General features: G+C 41.7%; 1 protein-coding gene across 3 annotated transcripts in view; it reads left to right on the forward strand.

The window, feature by feature from the left end:
- The window catches only part of PCSK5 (proprotein convertase subtilisin/kexin type 5), a 1,619,480-nt gene that overhangs the window by 264,939 nt on the left and 1,330,147 nt on the right, over positions 1-24,394 (forward strand). For all 3 annotated transcript variants that reach the window (XM_069625842.1, XM_069625844.1, XM_069625843.1), the window contains exon 3: positions 3,368-3,484. In XM_069625842.1, coding sequence (XP_069481943.1) covers positions 3,368-3,484 — 117 coding nt within the window. The remainder of the gene's footprint in view (positions 1-3,367; positions 3,485-24,394) is intronic.

Below are 24,394 nucleotides of genomic sequence, written 5' to 3' on the forward strand. Positions count from 1 at the left end.
TCCATGTGCCCTGACTAGGCCGGGGCTCACACTTCGCTGCCCAGCAGTTCACTTGGATGATTGAGTTCCAGAGAATAGATGCCCCTCCGCTGTTGCTGCTGCCTTCCACCAGTCTCGTGATGGTCCTCAATTTAAACGCGTTGCAAAAAAAATCTGTTTGCCAAATTTCGTGCAAACCCTTTTTTGTGTCTCAGAAACGTACTGTCACATTTTGGGGTGAATCTATTAAAGATTTGAGTAAAAGATGATGAAAGGTTGAATCCCATTGCACTCGGAAATCCAGGAAAGTGTTAGAATGGGTCAGCGCTGTGTGAATCGGTCTCTTCTTTGCTGCTTCCTCAAAGCAATCAGAAAAGGTGGAGATGAATAGAACCTAGAAACCGCCCTGCCCCTCCACCCCCAAATGTTTAAATGAAATGCTGCCTGGTGTTACTCCCATCCTCGGCAGCAAGAGTAAACAAGAGCAAGCGCCATCTTCAGCCCCAGATTAAACGGGTCAGACCTACTTTTAGGGGCTTTGGAGCAAATCCTGGACTTTTCTGAGATCTGCCGCGTTTTTTAAAAATCTTGCGACCGTATTGGCCGAGCGGCAAATTGAACTTCTACACTTTAGCACATATTGAAATAGTAGTTCGCTGTACTTGGGGCTAATATTTGTACGGTGGTGTAATGTTTGGCTTTGGCACATGTTCCTGTCTGATGTGTAATGTGGCTTAGGTCATGTATTTTCTTTCCTAAATATGATTTGATAAATACTGCGTCAGCGACTACACAAACATTTTCTTCCTATGCATTTAGTTATGGTATATACATTTGCTTGACATAGTCATCACTCTGTAGTCGATGATGGACAGCATGCTGACGTGTAAGTACTTCACTTCACAAACACAGACTTGTGATCAAATATACGTTTTTGCTCAGGACAAATGCAAACTAGTAACAATTTGTGAATGAAGATATTTTGGAATTGGGTCTATTTTTGCGGACTGTTCTAGATAAATATAACATTCATTTATCATACTTTTTTGGCATGTCAATTTACGTGGAAGTAGTGCTCCAGTGGTATGGCCTCTAGGCACTGGAGGGCTGTGGGTTTCCATGGCGATGAGGACCGTGACCAGCCATTGCCAGTACAAAGCCACTCCGTGCACTAAATGAAGTCAGTTAAGATGTTCAGATGGGGGTTAGACGACATTACAATTGTTAGAATGAAATTGTGTGTTTTTTTGAGGTGTTCAGTATATGATAGCATTTAATGGACTTAAAAAAAGTAAAATAATATATTGCTGACATTTAGCATTTAGCCGGTACAATATGCATGCACTGTATGTGGTTTTGACTCTAAATGCTTGTGATCCTACTCGTGTACCGTCTGTCTTTTGGGGGAGATTAAACATCAGACGTTTGGCAAACTGGGGTGCTTACTCAATGTGTTAGAAGGGATGGTGGGAATGGCAGTCAATGTAAGCAAGAGATTGAGTAGGTTTTTTTGGAAAGCCACGCTATTGGCTTAACCAATCAATGGAAGTAGTCGATCTTGCTGAGGACTAGGGAGGATAGACTTGTTCGCGGGGGAAAGACCTTCAGATGGAACTGCTGGGATGAAGCTTGGAAGGGGGTAGTAGAATATTTGGGTCTTGGCACATGCTGAATATTAGGCCATGTATGGCCATGCAGTCCTTCCTGGAGCAAGTCGGAGAACCCAAGGGATGGAGAACATGCTTTGAGTAGCGTCTGCAAAGCCGTGATGGGAGAAACTACAGGAGCATAATATTTCTCTGAGAGGTGGCGAGGCAAAAGGGGACCGAGGTTTCAGGACGGCCATTGTTGCTGGGGTATGTTGAGACCTCCTGGGAGTCGGTGCTTTTATAGGTGTGGCCAATGGGCCTGACACCAAGCTCTGCATGGATTGGGGGACGGCTGTGGTTCCTTTGCCTCCACAGCCAACCTCAAAATCCCTGCTATGAATTGGGGACTTTCAGTATGGGAATTGTAGGATCAGAAATGCAGGGTCCAAAATGCTAGTTGCTTTCTGCTCACCTGGTGGTCTAAGAATCGGGTCTTAGGTGTCAGAAATGGAAGCAGAGACTAAGAACATGGGGATATCCCCGAGCAATGACGTGATAGGAACCTAAATCTGTACCTGCAAATGACTCCTTGGGTGTCGGCACTTCGTCCTTGCCAGCATGTAGCCCCCACAATTAATTCCTATGCCAGGCTATTAGCTTGTTTCCCATATTTGGGGATTGCTTGAGCTGTGAATAAAGAAAGGGGTGGAGTGGCTTTGAACTATAAATGACCAGTAAGGGTCCACTCAACTTTGGGAGTGTCATCAGTTGCGTCAACTCTGTAGGGTTACACTCCTTCTGTGGTTTACCGTTTGATATGGGGTCCAGAGGATATTGCGATGTCGCGAGGCTTTGGGGTTGGTGGGGGGGAGTGTGTGTATTATCTTGATGAATACTGAAGTGGGGGCCCTTGTGGTTTGTAATACCCCTAAAGGTGTGAGGCCGAATGATGGTGCACAGGTGCTCGGCCACTAAAAGGCTGTGGCTTTGACAGAGGGAGGGCATAAGTGTGTCAAGCCTCAGATGTTGAACTGGCGAGGGAGGGTCGCAAAGCGGGGAGGGGCGTCGGACGGCATGGGAGGGAATGCTGACTGGGCTTACTTTGACAGTACAAAGGGAGGATCCTTTTCTAGGACACAGATGGTGGAAAGAGCCATGCGCGTGGCACAGTCTGTTAACACAGCATGACTGAAATCGTTGGAACAAGTTCACTGCCAATAATGAACACCAATTTACGAAGAAAATCATTTATCATAATCTTTTAATTGAAAATGTAATAGCCTGCAAAAAGAAAACGCGTATATTTTGCGAACAGTATAACGTCTGAGTGCTTGAGTTTAGTGGATCCCAACTAATAATAACGCTACATTTACTTCTTTCGCTTTCTCTGCGAGGTTGCTTAGTTGTCAAGATGGCGGAAGTAATGATGACTTGCACACTGTAGCCTCTCCAAAAATAGTATACTGCTCTAAATTGGATTTGTTAAAATTGGGTGCCCAGAATAATTTTAGTAGCCTAGAACAGCATTTGTTTTTGTTTGGGATGCCAATGGGCCAGCTACGGCGCAGTGGGTGCTTCAGGCCAGTAATACTAGTTGCATGTCATGTGTGCCACTGCCAAGTCTGGCTACCCGCTGCAGCGTGCCAAACCGAGCAGAGCGCAGCGTCTGCCAAAAATGCACTGTGTGCGGTATTAAATATATGTCAGACTTTACGTGTAGGAAATTGCCCAAGATTGTATGCATTTCTACATAAATGCGGTGAAGCTAAACATTGACTAAAGGCTTTCCTTGTTGACAGGTGGAGTGGATCCAGCAGCAGGTGGTTAAAAGGAGGACAAAGAGGGATTATAAGGTTGGCAGTGCACAGCCCACCACCTACTTTAATGACCCCAAATGGCCAAGTATGTGGTACATGGTAAGTGACTACAGTTATCAATTTCTTGTATTTGTTTGCTCCACTACATGATTGCATGAGCTTGTAAAATAGCGAATTTTTAGGGAACTAGAAGATGTGCGTTTCCCATGCAGACACGGTTGAGCATGGGAGTAGTATGAATGACTGTACAGCAAAGCATGTGTGTATCACTACACACCTTAAATCGTATTTCCAATGAACTTTACGCTAGGATGAAAACCTCTCCCCTAACAACCCCCCCCAGAACTCGACATTTTACGATGCTCAGCAGGTGAGAGAGATACTTGGACCATTAATGACTGAACAGGAGCAGGCGCTGCACAAAGGTGGCCTTCATCACACAGAGTAACGTCACACGGTTGGAAGGGAACTGCACACGACAGATTAGTGGCCCTAATCGGCATAGAAATGTTCCATGTGAATATTTTGCCTCAAATGTCGTTATGGAGGCGATTGTATGTAATTTCTTTTTCTGTCCCCTAAAATACTTTCCCCAAATATTCTAGGATGGGTGTCATCAGGGATGTCATTTCACCAACATGCCAGGGGTAGCGGAAGTGACACCACACGACCCTTGGCCCCGACCCCACCCTCAACCCAATGATGCATCCCTTATTTGAAGAGCTCATTTGCTTACCATCATGGTACAGAAATCCCAAACGTGCATACTGGCTCAGATAGACTATTGTAGTAAAAGGTTCAGTTTGGCAACAAATAATCGTAAACTCAAATTATTATAATTAGTTTAACTCCAATATATTACATTTTGTTTAACACTGTTCTTGAAATTTACAATTCATTTCATGCCATTTGCAATTTGTTTAATGCCATTGACCTGTTTCATTCCGTTTCCCGCCTTACTCTGCACTTTCTCAAGGTGTTGAGGTTTGTTGCTAGTGACCGTTTGTATCCATGTTGCAGTTGCTGTAGTAGCTTATGACTTACAATCTTTATATTGAGATCTCGTATGATAGCTGGCGTACAGTGGCGTACAGTGCCATTTTGAATGCAATGGATACATACGAAGTAACATTTATTCTGCTTCTAGCACATTCCTTTATCTGACAGGGCATCATTTTACATGGAACACGCACAAGACCAAGCAAAATAAAACCAGGAACGGGTTAGAAATCAACACATCTTGTTTGCCTAACACATTATGTTGTGTTTCTGAAAACACCCTGTCCCTGTCTTGCATTAAGCTGTTCTTAGGCATCAAGTGTGTAATATGCCTATTCAACAGGGATGTGGGGGAGAACAAAAACTATCCCTGATAAATCTTCATTCATACATATAACATGTTACAAATCAGATAAGGTCTACAAACTGCCTAGAGTGGCTCTTCAGAGATTGCAGTTGTACTATGTACCTCTCACTAAGTACCTGCGGCCTAGTTTAACTACTGGATTTTGTAGTCTGTTTTAATAACCAGCTAGTTCAACACCATGCCATGGACTTAAGGCCTTTTTCTGATTTAGGTTATACAAAATGGGCTCTGCAAAACTAGGGCACCATAGCTTTAAAATTGAGTTCAATAATTGTGATTTCAAACAGTTTTTCTTTGCGGCAAGTGTCCTTATTGTCTCTTGGTGGACATCTTGTAGGCATGAGACGGCTCACGCCTTATGAGGTTGACCAGTTTCAACGATGAAGTAGCTAGGATAGTCTTCTTCAGGGCCAATTGTTTCATCTGGTGAAATGTATTCAATCTGGAGAACACGGTCTTGATGGGTCTCCACTGGTTGCACACCTACGCTTCCTATATAGGAAACCAAAAGGGTGGGTTCAAAGGAATGTACCTCTGTCCTAGATATCGGGTGTTCACATTCCCCAGAGATCTTGTGTATGTATTTTCAAAAACCTTAATACTTAGGGTCAGTGCAAAGCTAAAGAGACTCAGTGTGGGCTCCTATATGGGCACTGTTCACATGCAGGACTGTGACAGTGGGAAAGGTGGGGAAGGGGCTGTGTAGTCAGACAATATTGTAACTCATGCTTGTGCATGCACAGTGCATATTATCCAATAATCTGCCGTTAATCAATTGGGAATTGCTGCCCCCCGTGTGTTTGCTGGTGATCATGCCATATCTATGTATCATGTTCATGTGCCTCACATATCTCTGTGAAGTATAAAAGTGCTAATACTGACCTGAGCTTTAGGCGTCAAAAGAGAGAGGAAGAGAGGATGGGGGTGGTGCGGTGTAGTTGCTCCTTATTCTGTCCCTATCATTCTGTCAGAGCTATGTTTCTATGAAGACAACCAGTATAAAAGCAGAGTATTAGTCCTTCTGCTAATTGTGACTTGTTCTTCACTTGATAGTCTTATCTCCTATTACAGGATTGTATACCAGATTTTCTTCACTTTTCATCTTTACAGTCAAATGGTCATTTCCCTTCTTTGTTCCCAGTCTCTATCTGCTTCCCACACTGCGTTAATCGTTCTTCTCTTCATCTAGATTGGGGGCCCGCCCTATATAGCAGGAAATCTAATGGTTGGAAGTGGAATGGGTTGGTGATTGCTTGCTGGGCAAACCCTTTAGGTTCCAGGGCATTTTTACCTTTTTTAAGATCTATTATAAGCATTAAGTGTCCCGTCAATCGCCTAGAGTGTTAATACCCTATGTTTACTTTAATGCCAATCAAAGGTATTTCCCAAGCCTCGCTCGTGTCCTCTTATTGAATGAAGTAGATGCAGAGATGGTCTTTAGAAAACACAGTTGCGGTGATGTTCTCTGCATATGTTAAATGTTAAAGGTATTTGTACCGCGCACCGTCACCAACAGAGTTGGTCCCCAGGCGCTCTGGCGGATCTGCAAATGAGAAGGTGGGATGGGTTAGTATGTGAAACGGGAGTAGGATAGTGAGAGGAGTGGTGTTCTGTTGGCAGCTTCAACTCAGTATACACCGGGTGCTGAGCTTCGGTGCGAGTATTGGATCGATGTCCGTCCTCGTGTGCTGTTGGTGTTGCTTATGTGTTGTTGCGATGTTGTGAAGTGCGTGCGGGTTGTTGTGCGAGAGATGGTTGTGTGAGATTTTGAGTGAGATAGGTCTGCAGAAATGCTGAGTTTTTGTTAGTCGGTTGTATGAAGGTTAACACAAGTTCAGAAATCTGTCTGAGTGTGGCACTCACCAATCCTCCCAATTTCCTCGGGATGGGCAAAAGGCTATGCCTGGCAGGGTTTTGGTTTGTGTGGGGCGCTCCGTGTGCTGTTCTAACGCGCTTTGTAAGTGTTATGATTGCTCCTTGCCGTTCTAGTCTAGCCGGCTCTGTAGGTGTTCTAATGCCAACGGATTGATTAATGTGGGTTGGGTGTCTATTTTCCTCCTTGGTGCTGGGCTTGTGTGGCGGACTCCTCTCAAACTTTCTATCTAAATGCGTCTGCTGGTTTGGATATGGTACGTCTGGGGGGAGTGGGTGAGTCATTTAGGGCTTTCGTCTGGGTCTGAGTATGTGATCAGCTTCTGGAGGCCTCCTTTGCGGCTATTTCCCATGATATCTTATGGTCTGTCGAGTGGTCGGTTCTTTGGGTTCAGTGTTTGTCCATTTGAGAGTGGCTGATGGGGTGGCCATTCTAGTGCATCGCTGTTGTGGTTACGCTGTGAAGAGCCATGATTTGAGGAGTTTCCTGAATGCTAGGTGGTTTGTTGTGTTCCGTATATTCTTAGGTAGGTCATTCCAGGTTTTCGGTGCCTGGTGAGAGAAAGCAGATCCTCCAAGTTTTCTTCTGTTATAGGGTTTTGGTTCCAGGCGGATGTCAGTGTTTGATCTCAGTGTTCTTGTTGGTTGATGTAGGCGTAGTTTATCGCTTAGGAATTCTGCGCCTTGTTTGTGTATTGCTCTGTGCGTGATGCACATGGACTTGAACTTTATTCGCTGTTTTAATGGTAGCCAATGTAGTATTTTTAGTGCAGGTGTGATGTGTTCTCTTCTTGGTACCTTGAGGAGGAGTCTGGCTGCTGCATTTTGTATGCGTTGTAGTTTTTTTAGAAGTCGTTCGGGCATGCCCAGGTACAGGCTATTGGTGTAGTCTACTCTGGACATGATCAGAGCGATGATGGTAAGTGTTTTGTTGGCGAACGACAGGAACGGTAGGATACTTTTTGCTGCTCGCAGGAGGAAGAAACATTTCTTGAGTAGAGTTTTTACTTGTGGCTCTAGAGTGAGGTTGTTATCCATCAGGACCCCTAGATTTTTTACAGTTGATGATGGTTCTGGTGTGGTGCCGAGCTCTCTTGGCCAGGGGATGTAGCTGATGTCTCCTCCCTTTTTTGAAACAATCTTTATCTCCGTTTTGCCTGGGTTGATTTTGAGGTGGTTGAGGTTCATCCAGTTGAATTTCTCATGAAGGCAATTCTCTAGTGTAGTGTTTTCTTCTCGGGTGTCTTGTATGTTGAAGATTATTTGAGTATCGTTGGCGTAGTTGTAGCATGTGAGGCCATGTTTTTTGATGAGTTTGATTAATAGGTACATGTAGATGTTGAATAGAAGCGGCGAAAAGGATCATCCTTGTGGTACTCCGCACGTGGAGTCTCTAGGTTTGGATTTAAACTGTTTCATCCATACGGTTTCGGTTCTGTTTGTTAGGAAGGATTTTATCCATAGTAGGGCGGTGTCTGTTATCCCTAGTCCTTCTAATCTCTTTATGAGGATGTCGTGGTTGACCGTGTCGAAAGCTGTGGACAGATCAAGGACAATCGGGGCGGTGCTGTTGTCCGAGTCTGCGTTTGTTTTTAGGTCATCCCATATTGAGAGGCGAGCTGATTCTGTTCCTCTCATTGGTCTGAAGCCAACTTGTGCCTGGTCTAGTAGGCAGTGCTCTTCTATGAATTCTTGGGTTATTTTGTAGATGTACGTTTCTAGCAATTTGGCTATGTAGGGTATATTGGAGATGGGTCTGTAGTTGGATAAGTCCTCTACGTTTCCTGTTGTGTCTTTGAGTAGCGGCTTGATGTACGCTGATTTGAAGGCCTGTGGTACTTTACCTGTTGAGATTGAGAGGTTGAGGAGATTCCTGTGGTATTCCATGGGGGTTCCTTGTTTGAGAATTGTTTTATATATGTGCATACAAACTGTGGGCAGCATGAGGAGTTCCTGCCCCTGAGTGTAAAGTCCCCACGGAGTTGGGGCTTGCCATTCTGATCCCCCAACGAATGGGTACATTTCGGTGATATGCAGGTTTTGTACACCTGAAATATGGTTTGCAGTCTATTGAAATGCATGTTGCAACAGTGGCTGCCATGTTGGCAATGCATATGGTGGAGATGGCCACGGATTCGCGCATTTGAAGAGGCGCACAAGAACCAAGGTGGATCCTGAGTTTCTGTGCTATCCGATACAACTGTGTGTTTTAAATCTTTGATTGCAGACTGATGAGAATTGACGAAGAGCCTAAGGGCTGGGAGGATAGCTTGAGGGGCAGAGGGGGTAACGTGTTTTTCATGGAAGCAAGACAACAGGGTCCCGCGCTTAAAGACTGGTCTCCGGTATAAAGCGTTATAAAAGATTAATTAATTTAAATCAACTGCATGGACAATGAGCAGTCTAGCTCTTTCCTACTGCGGAAGTGCTGGCATCCGAATGCCATCCATGGTCTCCAGTTGGTTATATTGAACTGGGAATTTCTATTCCGAGATGAATCCCTACAGGTGATTAAGATGCGAGAATCCAGGTGTGACCTCGTGGAGCCCCATACCTTTCCATTTACCTCGTTCGTACTTTGAAGTGAAAAGACTTGCTGGACTAGGGTTACTGAAATTACATGAACAGTGTGTCTTTGGAATGTGCTCTGAGAAAGTCCCTTATGGTGCCTCCTAATAAGCACAAACCACGGCTGGGGCCTGTTGTCGGCATGCAGTAATAAAGTGAGATAAGTTATGAGTCCCTAGTGGATCAGCGTGAATGGCAATGTGTGTTTTGTGTAATCGCTAAGTAATTGGTACCTTTGGCCTTCCATAAACTGAAATCTCTAATCTGGTCGTAAAAGTCAAAGTCCAGTTTCTGTTCTTTTCACCTCCTGGTCTGCTGCTTCTTATGGCAGATTTGCATAGTGTGTCCTTTTCTGAATGACTTGCCACAATAGGAGGAATCCGCATTGCGCCCTTAAACACAAGATGCAGACTGAATCCCAGTGGGAGTTTAGGATTCCTTGTTAATTTTAGATTGTGTGTGTTGCATATTCCTATTGCTTATTTATATAGTGCTTTATTCCAGGCTCCTCCTGCTTCTCAGAGCTCAACTGGGGATCGGACCCATGTTTAACGGCATCATCCTGATCTCGAGGCAAGCACATAGTGTGTTGGAACATGTACCTGCTATTGTAAATACTTTTGATGGGGGCAGTGTTCGAAATTGCTGGGAGCTATTCTGCTCCTGCTTCTACCCCACCCTTCCCTCTCCTACCCTAGGAGAGCCTGGTTAATGTAAAACCCAGTTACCAAGAGCTACCTTTGGCTCTGTAGCTCAACTAGGTCCTTACAAACATGCATGTACGACATTAAATTTGAGTGCTTGAGAATGTAAATAAAGAAGAATTTGGACACACTTAAATATAATGGATCATACATAATGGGCAAGACGTTATTGTGCATCTAATGTGTAAATTAGATTTGCAGTGTGCCGTGTACTTGCCACAGGTTTCCCAGCAATAGCTCCTGCCTGCTGGGCGATGCCTGACGCCCAGGAACTGGTTTTAGCCCCTGCTCATCTTAATTTAGAACCCCACGGGGTAACATTTTCAAACTACTAGCCAACAATTAAGTCTCTCGCCACCTCAATACTAAACATACGCACAGCACATCACTTCTGACAAAAGTAAATGATTGCTAGCTAATGGCAATATTTTCATATCCCCTAACTGGAAAACCAATTCCCATCCTGCGCCCCGAGAAAGCTTGACCTTATTTCATTATTGTCCATTGCCATCATTGTCACTACAGTGAATTACTGGAAATCCTTCCTCTTAAGACCCACCATTCCAAAATCTTAAAAGGACCTTTAGCTGCCCAAAACTCTACTGAGACTACCAGATGTCATTTTAAAGCTTCACTGACTGGCAACACAATCCCGACTTTCCCTTGAAGCTCTTGTTCTCCAAGCAGCCTTCCATGGCTCTGTCTCCTGCTACTTGAAAAAGAAACCCCCTGCCCCACCTAAAGAGGAAAGCCTTTCATGCCCATGAACACTGGACTTAGTTATGCAAGAAGGCAACCATTTCTCGGTTGGAGGCAGAGACGTCTGTGTTAAAGCGAACACAATTGTGAAGCAACCCTCCTTTGTCAAGATCAATTGTATATTTTTCACTGTAAAATGAAAAACATCCTCTTCTAATTAAGTTGTGCAGCTCCCGTGGTCCATAGACAATGCTTAGCTGCTCTTGTGATTGTTTGTGCTATTCAATACAATGTAGATGGCGTGACAGTCATTGAATTAAAGGATAGGAGATCAGAACTTTGGGTTCTCATCTTTATTAACAATTGATTTGATTTGTCCAATTGTTAGGGCTTGTATTTATCTTGTGATCTTATAGTTCAGGGTCGCAGTGATATTCAAGGTTCACTACAAATGTTAGCTTCACAGGTTTACATTTTCACAAGCTTCACATCTCCTTCCAGGGCTCTGAGGGCTTCAGGCCACGCCCGTCTAAGCAGAGTTCTAGAAGCTTCAGGCCACTCTTCAGTGTTCTCAGAGCTTCAGACAGCACCACATTTCCAAGGGCTGTCAGAATGTCAGGGTTCATCACTCTTCACAGGATTCTCGGAGCATTGATTTGTATAATTAGTTGAACCCCCAACACGCCCCAAACACTTTAAAAAGAGAATATGGGCATTCATTACAATCATTAAACATTTAGCAGATTCAGGCCATTCTTCACAGGGTTGCTCACCATTTTCAGTGATGTCGGAGCTTCAGGCTTCACTACTCATCAGAGGGTTTTGGAGGTAACATTTTTGGGATTCACTTTATTTCTGGGGTTTATTTCATCTTCCGAGTCCTCTTTATCCAGGTTCACTTAATTCTTTTGGCACCAACACCAATGATGCTGAGCCTTATGTTTTGACCTATGCACTTTTTTCTGCCTTTGGATGTGGCAAACCTCTGAGCCATTGAATCCAATGGGGAAAATATCACAGCTCCCATTGACTATTGTGGTAGATGGATTCCATTCGTGAGGGGGCAGTGTACTGGATGGGCAGACAGATGTAGGAGCTGCCGTGTGCCTTTAAAATACATGTGGAGGGAAGAAACGAGCATGGCGGATGACACCGAGCGAGGGCGGTGATGCATAAACGTAAGTGTGTCCACTCTATGACATCAAGCGGGCATAGCCAAAAGACATCAGTGCAGCGCGATGAACAGAAGTCGTTTTACTATTGCTCTGCCTAAGGTAATGTGCAAATCCTAACTTGCACACGTTTTTCAGCATTCAAAGGTATTTAGGAAGCATATGAGCATTGTTTAACTACTTTCTCATAGTCCAGAGCGTTTTGAAATGGTGCATTCACCATCTCAGAACACGCTGTAATTTGACAGAGTACTTGAATAAAGCCCATATTCCTCGTAAATAGCTTTGCATGGTGAAAAACATGAGCAAACCAGGAATTTCACACTATTGCATTAGGAATAGAAATAGTAAAAATACTTGTGTTCCCTGCAGTGAACGCAAGTTATTCTACTATGACTAAACTTGAAGTACTTTGCACATTCGTACAAGGTCAAATGCTGGCATGTTGGGGCAAATCTATCGTAAGTATGTTCTCGCAAGGGCAATTGCTAACATCTCTGGATAAAGCCAACGTGAGTGTCACCTCAGTAAGGCAAAATCTGAGATGTTGGGGCAAAGCCTATCGCGGGTGTGTCCTTAAAGGGGGTGTGACAGGTCAGAAGGGCTCAACTCTTTGACCACATTTTTAAGTAAGGTTTACTTAATCAAATTCAGAAAGGCCTAGCTATCCCTATAGCTATGGGGGGGGGGGGGGTTCCCTACCCAAAGAACAACTAAGATGCTTGTCAGTCATCGTTTCCTCAATGTCCAAAAATAAATCTGTCCATTGTTCAACGCCTTTGTAGCAAAGTAAAGGCAGGAGAATGCCCCCTTCTCCTGTTTCATGATTCTAGCACTTATTTTCTTGGTATATGGTCACTTCTTTGGCAACTCTCTATCAGTTCAGATAGTTTCTTTATCACACTAGACAATTTGCATTCCACTTTGGGCAAGTCTTTCCTTTGCTCAACTTGTTTGGTTATGTAGGCGGGGTGAGCCTTTAACTCCTGATATTCTTTCTTTCTCATTTCCCTCACATGTTTTCCTTTCTTTCCAGGATGGAAATATATTCCATGGTTCATTGCCTCCTTTGAGGATTTCTGTATCTTTCTGTTACTCAAGGCATTCTCATTCATTAAGGATCACCATTGGCTTCTCTCACCTTCATACAACTCCCTCTTTGGGAACCTTATTCTTTCTATCATTGTATTAAGTTATTTTTTTAAACTTATTGTATTTCTACTTTCATTCCCTCCAGGAAACTGTCGTGTTCTTTTCCTCAAACAATGATAATTCACTTGTATTCGACTCTCCTTCAATGAGATTTGTGTTTCGTGCTTATTTCATCACAGTTCCAATGTAGTAACTCTTCTTTCTTATTCGTACTGAGACAAATTATTTGTTCTGCATTATACTCTTATTCTTCCTGTGCCTCCCTGGTATCCTGTTACTTTCATTCTTCGTAGGAAACGATCCCAGGTCTCTTACAGGTCTTGCATCGGTTTGATTTCTTCATTCTCCTTGCTAGCCGGCTACCTCGCACTTCTTAGGTTTCTATGGTATCTTACCAGGGAGCTGCGTGGCTAGTAGCAGCTTCCCTCGACTGGTCTTGCATTATTGCACAATTCAGCTGCCCAGCCTGATACTCTCAGGTTCACGGCACCACCAATTTTCCTCTCGGGCCCTCTGGTATGGTGACGGTTCAGCGTTTGTTCTCTTGCTTCCCAGCAAGTTTGGAATTCGTGGGTTCTGCGTCTCAAGGTAGCTCATCCTCTTCCCAGCTCATGTCAGCAGCGAACCTCCACCGAGTGGAGAGGTACTGCTCTCTCCCCCCCTCTCGTCTTCGTTCTCTACATGACTAGTGTTCTCCTTTCAATCATCTCATATCAGTGGATTAGTTCGTTTTTCCTAGGGACTCTTTTTCTCCGGATAACATCCCTCAGCCTCTTCTTCGCTGCAGTCTTGATAATTCCATGTATGCCATTAGTTTTACTGATGGAGGGAGTCCTTGTCCGCAAAGGGGGTGTCTCTCCCGGTGAGGTTCCACTTGCCTCGACCCTTAGGGAGGGTGTTGCAGAGCAGGGTCACATCCCTAGCCTCACAAGGGGGCTGCCCCTTGGGGAGAAGGGACGAATTCCCTTGATTTATCACATAGGTAAATGCTGATAATTTGGGGCAAATCAATCAGTTGTGTAGTTATGATTGAAAATCTTTGGTGCCTACAAGTGTCATTGTCACATTGATCTAAGTTTTCATCACTTTTTAGGTTCACCTTTTGTGTCTGGATCCCAGCACCTTCTGGAGTCCCAGCTCCTCAGAACCGCTTCAAGATTCACAGCTGTTCACAGCCCCTAAAAGGCGGTCCGTCTCTTCTGTGTCAAACTCCTTCCTTTGTGTCCTTGATCATATTCTACCATCTCTAGAGTTTATCATCCACTGATGATTTGTGCCTCTGCCATTTGTCCCACCATTTTACCCAGGAGTACCTGGGCTGTAGCCTGGTCATTTGATTCGAGTAACCAAGGTTACACAGCCATTTTGGTTTTCTCATACCATATTGCGGGGTGCGTTTCTTCCTGTATGTCAGACTCTTCAGTTTCACCCTCTCAACATTTTGGAAAATGTCAGCGGATAATGAAATACATTAGTACGGTCCACAGCATGCAGCCTTTCTTTCTCAAAATGGTGATGGCTCACTCCGGTACGTTCACTAGATTTCCTCAAATGCAGCGTGCAGACCCTGCTTTTCACAAGGTCTTCATGCGGCTTTGGTATTTTTACTGTATTTTCCCAGGATGAAGCATTCATTCTCTTGCCATGTTTAGGAGCATTGGGCACAGTGCCGCAAATGCTCACTGCATCTCCAAGGATGCATTGTTTTGGCTGACTACTAGAAATGCAGAGTATTTGCAGGGTCGCTGTGCAGAGGAACCCAGTATCAGAATTTCACTGTCTTCAGATCACAGTACTCTCCACTGACATATTTGGGGGAAGTATCACTCTATTTGCCAATGTTTAAAGGCCCAGGTTTAAGGGAGCGGGTATTGTACCTGCACCAACACAGTGTGCTGTTAAGCCTTTTCTCAGTATAGTTCTATACCCTTTGCCACGCCAACATTATTATTTTAAGAGCTATTTGGGTGGTATCTATACTGTAATATTGGTGAGCTGAACACAATAAGGCTAGATTGGGAGGCCTTGTGCGATTGAGTGACGAGGTACATTATTCAGAAGGGCATTGTAGATTAATAAAGAGATATTGGGAAGAAAGAATGGTTAACTATCGTTTAAAAATCAAATCTAATAACTTTCACCAGGGCGCACTTGCCACTAGCCACTGGCTAGGCATGTCTCTTGGTGAGTAATAAATGGTGTTCTGTATGGAGGTTTAGATATGAGGAGACGAGGGAGTTCTTCATGGCTGTCTAGTAGCTTGCAACTTGAATGTATGCCTCCTGCTTTCCCACATGTCCTCCAGAATTTACTTTGCACCATTGCTGGACTGACATGATTATGCCCCATAGTCGCAATACTTCGCAAACACATAAAGATTAAAAATATGTTATGGTCTAAATTGTCACTATGGCTCAGTGTATCACAACCAAGGAATCCAGATTGCTGCCATTTTTAAAAATTATTATTTACCTCAGTTTGTCATTAAATGTGAAAGAAACTAAGAAAATGCTAATTTGAATGTGTTGTACAAAAACATTACTGTTGTACAATTGTCTGCAAAATGTATTCCCTGTAGTGCTTTAAATTCAGTCTGAAAAAAAGATTTCATTTATAGCTGCTTGATATTGGCACAAAATCTATACATCGACCACTCAAGCTCAATAACGGGAACCTTACTACACCCTCAAAGCAATTACGGTTAGATTGATAGCTGCAGGAAAAAAAACACTGGCCCCGATTGTTCAGACTATCACCATCTCAGAGAGAAAGTGTACATGTGTGTCAGCCTAACCAAATAAAATGGTCTTCTACCTCCTTTACGACTACTTTGACACAGTACATATCTTTTGTAAATGATGACAATGCAACATGCTACCCTTCTATATCTTGGTGCCTCATCTCGCACCACCTTTTTATAGTCCAAGATGTTATAGGTTCTTAGACCTTTGAGAATATCTGAAGGAATTGGCCTCGAGGGCTACCACAGCTGTGGCCTGTCGGTGCTAGAGTGCAACTTCAGGAGCATTCATTTGGGCGTATGTGATGGAGCTTTTTTCTGTTTGCTCCTGTCTGGATCTTCTTATTTTTTATAAAATGTGGGAGAAAAGAAACATGATTTCTAAAATTCCCAGTTCCTAAAGATATTTACATAATATACTTGAATGTAACAATAGATCTGCTAAACATTTTAAATGTATTCAAATCAATATGAACACCTATACATTGACAAATATTTAACAGCAACAGACAACTAAACCAATAATCAAGTGTTTCAATTTGATGTTAAGGAATGTGTCTTGGATATTTCAGGAGTCTATTAACAACAAAGTACAGCTTTATGAAAAGATGAAAATCTCAAGTAAATAGTTGGTCCACTGTAAATTACTCTGTTACAATATATGTACAATAGCTACCCTACATGTTTTTGTCCTTAATGGTTTCAATGTTGGACATTCTTCAGGGTGTATATTACTAGGACTGTTATTTGTCACTTCGCAGTGGGAATCTAGGTATCACAATTCTCACTGTTTATAACAAATGGGTTATATCAAAATATATGATCACAATACATCTTTTTTTGTTTGAATGGAAATAGAATGTTCTAGAAGTCTCATTTATAAAGCAATGTCATTTATCCTGAATTCCTTATTCTTTGCTTGTGAAAAGTGCCTGGTTTACATTTGAAAAGCAGCAAAAAAAAGTAATGCGTAACTATTTACCCCTCCATATGGCTGAAATTAGAAACATTCACCTTATAATTGATATACCTTGGATGAGGTGTATCCTTTCTGCTCTGTTCATTTATTAGTCAACTTGTCCTCGAAGTATTGCATGTGTGACTATTAGTTTACCTTCCATCACTTAAGTGATCCAGTCATAACCTTTGAACTAGGACAGTATTAATTATTTGGTAATCATTACTCTTGCATTGTCTTTTTTTAATTAAATGTATTTTTTATTTACATATTCATGTTCTTAGACAATATCATATTGCAGACATCAAGTTCCCCAGGGGCCACCTTCCATCTGTAGGTTACCCCTGCGTTCCAGAAGATCTGTTATTCAGTAGACCCACCTTGAGAACATGGCCCATACTGATAATACAAATGTGCATTGACAATTTAGTAAAGTAAAGGTCGGGGTGTAATACACAAAACAAATAAAAGTCCAAGGGTAAACCCAAACTATAGATGACACAGTTTGATCCAGGTGTACTTAATGTGGAAATCTAAGTAAGTTGTTCTGCCGATTTCACATAAAGCGCTCCAGCCAAGTCTCCCTCAGTAGAGGTAGATACTATCACTTGAGTTCTAGGAAGCCACTCCAAGTCTCTTAAAACAAATGAAGGTCCCCTTTCATTTTATATCTTACATTTTCTTTTATACCAATCACTTCATAGTAGCATGGGGTGACCCAATAATGGTAGCTTATGATTATGCACTTGCACAAAGTGTCATTGGAAGAATGGGAGTTTAAATGAAAAATAGTTGCCACGTTACGTGAAAACCATGAAGTTGTGACATTGTTGCATCTGCATAACATCTGAATGTCATAACATAATGCGCATCCATCAATATCACTGATCATAGCAAGCATCATCCTAATATTAGGGTAATTTGTTAAAAAAGTGAATACTAGATTATATATGAGCATTATGATTTCTTTTTCATTTGTTCACAAAATTTGCAATTATCACATTTAGAGATGCAATGAAAGCATTCAATTTGCCTAAGTGTGTGCCCATGATTATGCTTCACAATGAGTAAGATCTATGAAGTGCATAGTAGTGTGGAAAGCCTTGGTGTTGTACAGGAAGATCATTATGGCAGAGTCTAAGAGTTTGTATTATTTGCTTAGGCAAGAGAAGGAGGGCTCTCCTTTTGGATGCCTTGCAAATTTTAAACGGAAATGTCGGCAGAACTTAGAATGTGAATATAAGTATGGACTTAATAATTAATAATCTGGTTGCTGCAAAAAGATTCTATGGTGCAGATCGGTGCCTTTATAAGTTATTTGGAGAATTGTGTAGGGAAAATTACCGAATGTAGAGGCACGCTTACATCTAATTTTTCCCAATGGCCGAGTAATTAACTTTTATGAGACTCAGGCTCAATCTTATACACACAAGGGATTCTCTTTTTGAGAAAGAAATGTCCTCATAATTTATGTAGGTTCTGTCATCTTGAGATCGAATCTCAAACACCTTTTTTATATTGTGCCCCGAAATAGAACAGAAAGGGGAATTATTCTTTGAAAAGTTTGTCCATGATATGGCTTATGTAAATTATACTTATTTCTTCAGAAATTTGGAGGCTCACTCAACTTCTCTGTTAATAACAACTGTATCCTTTTTAAAAGATTTATATTTAGTGGCATTTTTTTAACCCTTTATAATTATGATGAATTGCACTGATTGCCTTGTACACTTGAATATTTGAATTCATTTTATTCCTTTGGTATTTTAATGAATGGAATGTAATTAATGGATTTCTTAAATGGTTTTAGATAGAATTGTAATTATGTATTGATGTGATTTAATCTACAGCTCCCTGTTCCTTGATATTTTGCATACTTTACATCTACAGCTGGGGAAATGCACTGCTACCGGGCCCGAACACCATTGTTGGCTCAGGCTGAGATTGTTTTATCTAGTTCTCATTAGTCATAATGATATCTGTTTAGAAGTAATTGCTTTAAAACCAAAAAACAGATTGTTCTGATTATCCTTCTTAAGTGCAATACACACCAATGTGTTTGGTGTACTCTTTTATTGGTACTGGTTTGCAAACATATCAAGAAGCTGGCAGATGTGGATATAGGACATCAGAAAAATTGACATGGTTTGATTTTACGAACTGTGAAAGCCAGAATGTAATTTACATGATACATAGGCAAGACAAATAAATTGTGCATTACAGAACATAAACGTTGTATTAAAAATAAGGTGGCTACAGCCTTGTTAGTCAAGCACTTCTATACCACAGGCCATAGATTATTGATGAATTTCAATTGACTATTTTAAATAAAAGTTATAAACCAAATAGACCCCAATCAAAAATTGTTTAGGGCGGAGAAATGCTATTTGTTTTAGACACCTAGCCACATTAACAAGGCTTAATCAAAACATAGAACCATTTACCAAATATAGGATCTTCCATTCTGAATTGAATGTCATTCTCAAAATAATGGACATAGTTGTCATGCTTATGTTTTAAACACAAGATCATTTAATTATCACTGCATGTCGAAATGTTTTTTTAAATGAAATATTTGATTTTTTTTATGGTGGTTCTACATAATCTAGGCCACACTTATATTCTGAACCCATTTCCCTCCTCTTAGGATGTTAATTCATAGTTTATGACTTTATAACTGTTAAATAATGGAAGCCAAACTAATAATCATACATTCAAATCTTATTTGGGGACAAGTCTATTAAGAAATGCACAGAGGAAGGACGATAATACACTTCCCCAGAGGGATCATTAATTACAAAGGGAATATTTTCTCTCATTTCAGTGATATTTAATGATATTTAATGATGGTTATAAAGAGTTTTTGTTGCTTTTCAATTTCAGAGATTTGATTTCCCTTTAGAACAAAGATTTTACTGTGGCAATATATTTGGATACAACCCCTTTGTTATTGTTTTGTAGAAGGTTAGCATACATATGCCATATGTTGTGTCGCCAATTCTTCCTCCTTTTATGTGGAAACTGAGTATGTGGTTCAAAATAAAACTCAACAGAGTTTCAATTATCTGATGCCATTTATTAGCATAGCGCACATTTCAAATTTTACAACTTGCCATCCTAGTGTTAAACATCACAGTTGTAGGAGAACTAAGGTAATAGAATTTACATTGACACTTGTATTTCTCTTGCATTTTGAAATCTTTTACTTGTTCAAATTTTGATTTCCACATAGTCCATTGTTTTACACTTACATGGTCCTCTTAGTTTCACTCATGTAATCCTCCCTTTTTATAGTTGTGAAGTGTTCAACTGAACACTTGTGTGATCCTCTATTCTCATATCCTCTTCATTTTTCTATGATCCTCTTTATACTTGTATAATCCTCATGCTTGTACAATCGTCAACACGTGTGTTTTACCGCAATTGGTAATGTGGATTATCTGGAGGAAATAGGTTGCTCAAAATGTCTAACTATGAATATTCTGCATCCTATTCGAATTTGTTGAGTAAACGTTTTGATAGTCTTCATCCCAAATCTGGTGAATGATACCTGAAAAGGACAATAGTTTAATGCTGGATGCAATTGTCCTGCATTATTTCGAGCACAAACGCTGATCCCCCTTTGTTATTCATAGATCGCATTGTGATGCTAAAATCCCATCTTGCAGCAACAAATAACAGCCCTAGTAATACATATCCCTGAAGAATGTCAGCAGTGATACCTTCCAGGACAGAAACATCTAGGGTGCTTGGAATGACATTTAATCCTAGCTGTTGTAAAGTGTACATACATTATAACAGAGCAATTTAGAACTTTTAGTGATCCACACCTGACTGGAACTTTTTAATCGAGATGCTCATGATCTGGGACGCTGTTATTTAAAAAAAAGAAATGTCTTGTATAGTTGAGAACTGTATTAATATTATGTTGAAACACTTGATTTATCATTTTAGATGTCTGTGTTGATGTTAAAAATCTATTAATGTTCATGTGAAAGGTTTATCATTGTCATTTTAATTGGAAGACATTTAGCATTTTAGCAGACCTATTGTGACATTTTAATATTTCGGAATATCTTCAGGACCTTTGCATATTGGAAACCATGTTTTTCTCTCAATTATTTTATAAACAATTAATTTCCTGAATTTTAGGTGATCGTTTGTTGTTTGTAATTCCTTTGGCAGTGAGTCCCAAAGTCTCATCACTATGCAGGCGAATGCCGAGCATCTGAATTTGTGTTTTGCATATTGCTGCGGGTCGATTGCATCCACATACTCCAAGAATTCACATAGCAAGACCATACCCTGCATCCGGTTCAGCACACGTGTGACACTCCCCTCCCATGAGACATTTTTTTAAGGGCAGAAGGTGTATAATTTAGCCTGTTCAAAATGGTGAAATGAGACATTGAGGAAAACCTCTTTTGTGAGTGACCTCATATCCTGCCATTGATCTGTGATATTGACACTCTGATCCCTGCTCCATTTGGCATGCACCCTCATTGATTCTTTAGGGATATGCTTTTGTACTACATTTTTTAGTGTTGTAATGATCTCACCATCCAGCCAATATATTGAGTACGGTGTCCAGTCATAATTTCGAAAACATAATTTCGAAAGTAAAAAAAGTCGAATCAAAAATGTCGAAAAAAAAAATGTCGAATTGTTTTTTTTTTTCGATATTTTTTTTTGGCTCTAGTTTCTGTGAAAAAAATAGGTGAAAAAAATAAAAAAAGGGGGGTTGGGGGGGAACCCCCCCATTTCGAAAAAAAAAGTCATTAAAAAAAAATCGACATTTTTTTTTTCGACATTTTTTTTTCGACTTTTTGACTTTCGAATATTTTGTATTCGAAATTATGTCTATGAACCATTGAGTACATGGATGAGATTCTGTTTCAGTGATACGAAGGCCATTTACCATGAATGGCCCTCATACTGCAAGAGCCCTCTCCACATCCACCTAGGGTGAGTACATGGTCTAATGTTACAAATTGGCCGTCTACAAACATATGTCCCAGTAGGCGAAGCTCAGACCATTCTCAAGAGGAACAAAATTGTCCAGGCCCGGGGCAATAAACACACAGCCCCACAGTGGAATGTGTGTCGTAAGGAGAAATATCCAATTCATGAAATAGCTAGTCTTGTGCCCTAATGATGAAATCTTGACAGGGTTACAAGGGCGGGACTCAGTATGAAAAAACGAAATATGTCCACCTTCAAATGTAGAAGCCCAGCAGCGATCCGCTTAACTTTCTCATGCAGTGCACCAGGGTCATTAGAATACCAGTGGGAAATAAATTGGGCCTCCGATATGAGATAATATAGCTAAATATTTGTAGCCTCCCTCTAATTATAATGTCTGGACAAATCTTCCCATTTCATTCAGGTCCCTCTTCGGTACAAATCCGTTCAGATGTCATGTTTTGGAGGTCTATAAAGGCGGTCGCTGGGGCCAGATGGGAGCGTTTTGGAAGTAATACATTCATTTGAGCAAAAGCACAATTTTTAGTAAGGTCACCGTTCCACTCGGACACAGGGACACAAGCCCGCCTATGCATTTTGGACTTTGAAATGCCAAATATGCGCCCAGGTTATCTTCATTCAGTGATCTAGTTGACCTGGAAATAGTGACTCCAAAAACGTGATGGAATCTGGTTTCCAGCCCAAGCAATGTATGGCCTGCCGCAGGCAGCGAAGAATCCGCCATTGGAAATCGCTCTGATTTGGCTTAATTGATAGATAGACTCTGGTCACTAGAACCTTGTTTGTCAGCCACTATAGTAGCTAAATTATCAGTGGGATTATTGACCTATGACAGGTTCTCAGGCGTAAAGTGAATTAATTTCAGTAGTGCCCCCCCCCCCTGCAATTGCCTCTTTGTGCATTTTTCATGCAGATTACGTCAGTCAGTGGCAATCACCAGAGCAAAGAGCAGGGGAGAAAGAAGTGTCTAGTTCCCATACGCAGTTCGACGGTATCAGTTAAAACATTCATGCAGATTTCGCAGTGTACTCTGTGTAGGGAGTTTTGACAAATATGGGCCAAAACCACACCGCTTAAGCACTCTAAATAGAAAGCCCCAAAAGCCTGAAGCAAATACCCTTTTGGCAAATAACACTGCAGCAACACCATCGGTCTCTGGGTCCGTCTGATAGATGACATGAAACTGGTGGCAGCCATTCAATAAAGACGCACGGCACATTATAAATCCTGCCTGGTCGGAGTGAATTCGATGGGGAGAGGCTTAACAGGTAACAGGCGGGGGCAAGGACTCTAGCAAAGATATTGATAACCATGTTACCCATTGTCATTGGGCGGTGAGAGCCAGACTCCTATGCTGGTTTATTGGGATTCTGCAAAAGAGTAATAACTGTCTCATGAAGAGAGGAAAGTCAGCTTGACTGGAGAAACTTCTCCAATAATTTTAATGGTATAGGGGCATGTAGTCCCACATATTTTGTATAAAACTCAGTACCTAGTCAAATCAGTCGCAATCTCTAGCACTTGAAATTTCATCCAGAGATATAGGGACATCAAGATCTGATGTAGCCGCAGATGTCAAAACCGAAATCGGCAGTGCCTCCAGAAAAAACACATTTTCATTATCTGTCCTAAATTCCTGTTGACCACCTTTTGGTCATACAAGCCGGAAATAAGATTCCTGAAGGATTTTGCGTTTCTCTGAGGAGATGAACTAGGCCTTCCCCATCTCGCATAGAAGAGATATGCCCTCCCGCCTCTCACCTGAACCAACAATCTAGTGAGGTGTCTTCTTGGTCTGTCGTCTTCTCCATACCATCATCCGTCACTGATCTAGAAAGGAACTTGACCTCCCACTCGGATGCACTGAGAATATGCAGGGATGCCCTAACCTCAGGCAAAGTGGAAAAGGGTGGAGTCGCTTGACGCGGCTGCTCCAGTGAAGTTAATGTATCCTCTGCCGCTGTGATCCCCTTTTTTATATGGTTTTCAGAACACCAAACTCTTCCTCGTGACCTACATGGAAGTGTGGACCTTAAAACCCGTATATAAAATGCCACTCCAAATTATCCTGATAATCCATAATATACACCACTTGCATATGATGCACCACTAAGTCATTTTTTCGAAAAAGCAAACACACAAATAAACCACCCGGCCCCTCACTGCAAAGCCCTCAACTACGGAGCAATAAGCCCACTCCACCAAAAAGCAATTGTGGGCAAACTACACAACTCCTCCCGGCTATTCGATTAAAAAATTGGATGTGCTGACCGTGAGCATGAAAAAGGCAACTGCATTCAAAATAAAGTCTCATCGTAAAACATATTTTTTTTGAGTAGCTTGGAGCCTCATGGGACCAACAGTTTGCCGCAAGGAGATCCCCAACTCTTGGTAAAGCACTGCATATTATACTTCTCTTTTTCACTGATGTTTCCAAGCGCCCAGAAGTTATTTGCATTCAGCTTGAACTGCAAAGAAGTCCAGAAAAAAATGAATCCTAGAGAAGCTCTCGCAGTTCCCTGGTACAACAGAGAATCCAATCTCGGTTGCGATAGTTCAGGAAGTGGGTGGTTATGGGCCTTGGCACATCTTCGGTTTTAGATGTGTGGGTGAGTGAGCGGTGGGTCCTCTCCTCAGTCAATTGCGTGGACAGCAGCAGGTCGCTAATTTTCTTGATTAGCTCTAAAATGAAAAGCTCCTCCATGTTGCCACCAACAGCGTTTTCAGGCACCTTGACAAAGCAAATAATATTGTGCTGTGACCTCGATTCGAGGATCTCGATTAGTGGACCACAT

Source organism: Ambystoma mexicanum, chromosome 6p (genome assembly GCF_040938575.1).
Source record: "Ambystoma mexicanum isolate Mex_15411 chromosome 6p, UKY_AmexF1_1, whole genome shotgun sequence".
Classification (NCBI taxonomy): Eukaryota; Metazoa; Chordata; class Amphibia; order Caudata; family Ambystomatidae; genus Ambystoma; species Ambystoma mexicanum.